At 53.6% G+C, this 4,410-nt stretch overlaps 1 protein-coding gene across 3 annotated transcripts in view; it reads left to right on the forward strand.

Moving 5' to 3' along the window:
* CUL7 (cullin 7) overlaps positions 1–4,410 on the forward strand; it is a 17,350-nt gene that overhangs the window by 5,397 nt on the left and 7,543 nt on the right. For all 3 annotated transcript variants that reach the window (XM_011960410.1, XM_011960408.1, XM_011960409.1), the window contains exons 8-16: positions 307–544; positions 623–728; positions 1,751–1,978; positions 2,257–2,347; positions 2,451–2,622; positions 2,768–2,873; positions 3,191–3,286; positions 3,474–3,649; positions 3,992–4,125. In XM_011960410.1, coding sequence (XP_011815800.1) covers positions 307–544; positions 623–728; positions 1,751–1,978; positions 2,257–2,347; positions 2,451–2,622; positions 2,768–2,873; positions 3,191–3,286; positions 3,474–3,649; positions 3,992–4,125 — 1,347 coding nt within the window. The remainder of the gene's footprint in view (positions 1–306; positions 545–622; positions 729–1,750; positions 1,979–2,256; positions 2,348–2,450; positions 2,623–2,767; positions 2,874–3,190; positions 3,287–3,473; positions 3,650–3,991; positions 4,126–4,410) is intronic.

The raw sequence follows: 4,410 nt of genomic DNA on the forward strand, positions 1-4,410 counted from the left end.
CGTGAACCCGGGAGGCGGAGCTTGCAGTGAGCTGAGATCCGGCCACTGCACTCCAGCCCAGGCGACAGAGCGAGACTCCGTCTCAAAAAAAAAAATATATATATATATAATTTGTCATAAAACTGTCTTACAAGGACATTAAGAGATTAGATCCCCAAACCTAACTTTTGCGGGGTGGAGGGGGGCTAAAAAATTTAAAACATTTTTTAGGAGAAATTAGAGAAAAAGATTGAGAGTTATGAATCTATTTCTGAGCCTTCACATTACTAACAATGGCCAATTCCTGTGACTCTCCTCTTCCTGTAGCAAAAGAACCCCCATCTCAGAGTCCCAACACTCCCCTGCAGCATCTCGTGGAGGATTATGGTCCAGCTGGGAAAATCCTCCTGGATCTAGAGCAAGCCCTCAGCTCGGAGGGGACACAGGAGAACAAGGTCAAGCCACTCCTGCTGCAGCTGCAGCGGCAGCCCCAGCCCTTCCTGGCACTGATGCAGAGCCTGGACACTCGAGACACTAACAGGGCCCTGCACCTGACTGTGCTGAGGTAAGAGCGTGGTGACAGGTGGGATCTCTGAGGGCAAAGGGGGTCTATGAGGCTGGCTGCACATTTCTCTGCCCCCAGAATCCTGAAGCAGCTGGTAGACTTCCCTGAGGCACTGCTGCTCCCCTGGCACGAGGCCGTGGATGCCTGCATGGCCTGCCTGCGGTCCCCAAACACTGATCGAGAGGTACCCCTGCCTTGCTCTGGGGAGAGGCTGGGGGAGAGGATAAAGGCAGCCACTGGCAAGGCACACCCACTGGGCAAGGCTCTGGAGGGTGTGATAGAGCCTTTGGGCTCTTAGTTTGAGTTTTGCTTTTAAAATTGAATTTTATTTTTTTTAAATAGGTAATACATTCACATGGTTCACAAATCAAAACGCTCTAACAAGGTATACACTGAGAATTCTTGCTCTCACCCAAATCCCTGTTCTCCCAGTGTCCCCCACACACCCCTTACTGGTAACTACTTGTATTAATTTATGTATCATTCCCATGTTCCCTTATGCAAATATAAGCAAACCCAAATGTGTGATCTTGCCACTCTCTTTTTTACACAAAAGGATATGGAGATACTATTACATAGAACATTAAGAGCGTCAATAGCTCCATTTTTGGCTGGTCCTGTGGGAGAAAGGGGGATGAAGGACGCAGAGGGCCCATCACATACCAGAGTCCCCTGCAAGAGCTACAGAGAAGTCCTGGGCACAGAAGGCTTCAGAAGGGCTCAGAGAACTAGGGTCATGGTGACAGTAGGTGTTTGCAGTGTGGCTGTATTTTTGGCTGTTATGTAGAATTTACTTTCTAAGGCAGGCTCATTGGGTATACGCACAAACCCAGTCCTGTCAGTCCCTTCCCAGCCATCCAGGTGTCTGTGCCTGAACATCTCAAAATACAGCCCTACAACTGTTTTTTGGGACAGTGGAGCCTGGATGAAAGAACCCAGGGATGCTCTCTGCAGTTTTTGTCAATATAATCAGCAGCCTAGAACCCTAGAGTAGCAAGGCATCTTGTGCCCTTTTCCATTTTGGTTTGTTTTCGGTTCTCTAACCACCTGGCTCTTGTGTCTCCCCATCCCTGTCTTTTCATTTCCTCACTCTGCCTTGCTCACTGTAGCACCCCCAGCACCCAGTACACAGTGGGTACCTGCTACTGCAGATGCCCTTGCAGCCCTCGCCCTGTCATTCATCTCCTCCTTTATGTCCCCACCCAGGTGCTCCAGGAACTGATTTTCTTCCTGCACCGCCTGACCTCAGTGAGCAGGGACTATGCCGTGGTGCTGAATCAGCTGGGAGCAAGAGACGCCATCTCCAAGGCCCTGGAAAAGCACCTGGGAAAGCTGGAGCTGGCTCAGGAGCTGCGGGACATGGTGTTCAAGTGTGAGAAGCATGCCCACCTCTACCGCAAACTCATCACCAACATCCTGGGAGGCTGCATCCAGGTCAGGAGGAAGGGGAGCTTGTGGGCTCAGAGCAGCATCAGAATATGAAACCCAAGCAGTGGCAGGCAAGGGCTGTGTTCCCATGGCTGGGAACAACAGGTGACTCTAGTGACCCTGGGACGTTTGTTTCCCTGCCCCTCTTCCCCGTCTGGGCCTGCTCTGCTGGTGCTGTAGAGGAAGTCCCACTGCTGCTTGGTCTCTCCTTCATCCATGTTTCATTGTGTCTCTCCGTGTTCCTCCTGCCCCTGTGCCCCTTCTCTCTGATGTTCTGGCTGCAGATGGTGCTGGGCCAGATTGAAGACCACAGACGAACCCACCGGTCCATCAACATCCCTTTCTTTGATGTGTTCCTCAGATACCTATGCCAGGGTTCGTGCCTGTTGCCCTATTGCTCCATCTCCCCACACCTATGTTTGTTTCCCCTCTACACCCTACCTGGCTGTGACCACCACCCCTTCCCCCTTGCCCCCAGGCTCCAGTGTGGAAGTGAAGGAGGACAAGTGCTGGGAGAAGGTGGAGGTGTCCTCCAACCCACACTGGGCCAGCAAGCTGACGGACCACAACCCCAAGACCTACTGGGAGTCCAACGGCAGCGCCGGCTCCCACTACATCACCCTGCACATGCACCAGGGCGTCCTCATCAGGTAACGCTCCCACGCATGTGCTTTGCCACACACCTACACTTTCCTGTGACGCCCCTGTGTTTGTTTTTGGGGAAGCACCACCCCCCTGGACTTGGCCATGGGCCCTGTCTGCAAGTTCCAAATGGTTTTTCCTCCCCACTCCCAGGCAACTGACTCTGCTTGTGGCTAGCGAGGACTCAAGCTACATGCCGGCCCGAGTGGTGGTGTGTGGGGGCGATAGCACTAGCTCTCTTCACACGGAACTCAACTCGGTAGGGCCCCAGGGCCATTAGCCATTACCCCACCCCTCACAGGATCTTCCCTCCTGCTTCGATCTGGCCCTATCCTACTTTTTTCTACTCCCACCTGTCTTGAGCCCCACAGAAAGTAGTGTCCTTTATCCCTGTGCTTGTGCCACCAGGCCCCAAACAGTGAGGGTGGACAATGAGGGTAGCTTTTTCAGGACCCTACACATCCCAGGGCTGGGGAAGGGAGGGAAACAGTGAGGGGACTGGAGCCTAGAGGCAACTTGGCTCAGCACTCCCATCTGCACGTGTGGAGGTGACAGCCTTCTCTGCCCCCCTGCCAGGTGAATGTGATGCCCTCTGCCAGCCGGGTGATCCTCCTGGAGAACCTGACCCGCTTCTGGCCCATCATCCAGATCCGCATAAAGCGCTGCCAGCAGGTGGGCTAGGGATGTGGGGTGTGGCCCTGGGTAGGGAGCTTTGAGCCCCATAAACGGGCAGATCTTGAGCCAGAGGACCAGCCTGGGTCTCAAGCAGCTCCAGGTGTGAGGCTCGAGGGCATAGCTGACCCCAGCCCATCCCAAGGAGGGTGTGGGGCAAGTGAAGATAGTCCTGTGTGTGTTTCAGGGTGGCATTGATACGCGCATTCGGGGGTTAGAGATCCTAGGCCCCAAGCCTACGTTCTGGCCAGTGTTCCGGGAGCAACTCTGTTGTCACACACGCCTCTTCTACATGGTTCGGGCGCAGGCCTGGAGCCAGGACATGGCAGAGGACCGCAGGAGCCTCCTGCACCTGAGTTCTAGGTGTGTGAGAGTGTGTGTGTATGCTTGTGTCTGTGGGAAAGGTAAGGCTATTGCAAATAGCTGGCAGGCAGGGGTCCATGGAAGCTGTGAAATGGAGGTTTAATATGCGTGGGGAGGGGGCTGGAGTGTTCTGAGCTGTGGGAGGGGAAAAAGGATAAAGAGAAGAAATTTCTTCAGTGGGCTGGGAATAGGATATACCAGTTAGCACAGGGCAGTTTTGAAGTACCAGGAGGGCCTTCAGTTTGGGTGCTGGGGGTTAACTGGCAGTGTTAGGCAGGGTGGACACTGAGATAACACATACCTCAAGCCCCTGACACCTTCCTCCTCCATTCTCACCCCCAGACTGAACGGGGCCCTGTGCCAGGAGCAGAATTTTGCTGACCGCTTCCTCCCTGACGACGAGGCTGCCCAAGCTCTGGGCAAGACCTGCTGGGAGGCCCTGGTCAGCCCCGTGGTGCAGAACATCACCTCCCCTGGTAACCATCCTGACACCTGGACCCATTACTATCTCAGGGCTTGGCTCCACTAATTAGCTCCTTCTTGCTCTACCCTAGAACCATCTGGATTGTTTTCTGGCCCTTTTGGCACCTGCATTTGTAATCCCAGTGCTGTCTTCTCCTAGCCCAGGGGCTGCCCCCTTTCCTATGTCTCTCAAGTGTCAGCTGACACCATAAGTACAGAAGGTACCTTGTTACCCACTCCCTTGTATCATTCTTTTCATATCTTTTTTTTTTTTTTTTTTGAGACGGAGTTTCACTCTT

Source organism: Colobus angolensis, unplaced genomic scaffold (genome assembly GCF_000951035.1).
Source record: "Colobus angolensis palliatus isolate OR3802 unplaced genomic scaffold, Cang.pa_1.0 Scaffold51, whole genome shotgun sequence".
Taxonomy (NCBI): domain Eukaryota; kingdom Metazoa; phylum Chordata; class Mammalia; order Primates; family Cercopithecidae; genus Colobus; species Colobus angolensis.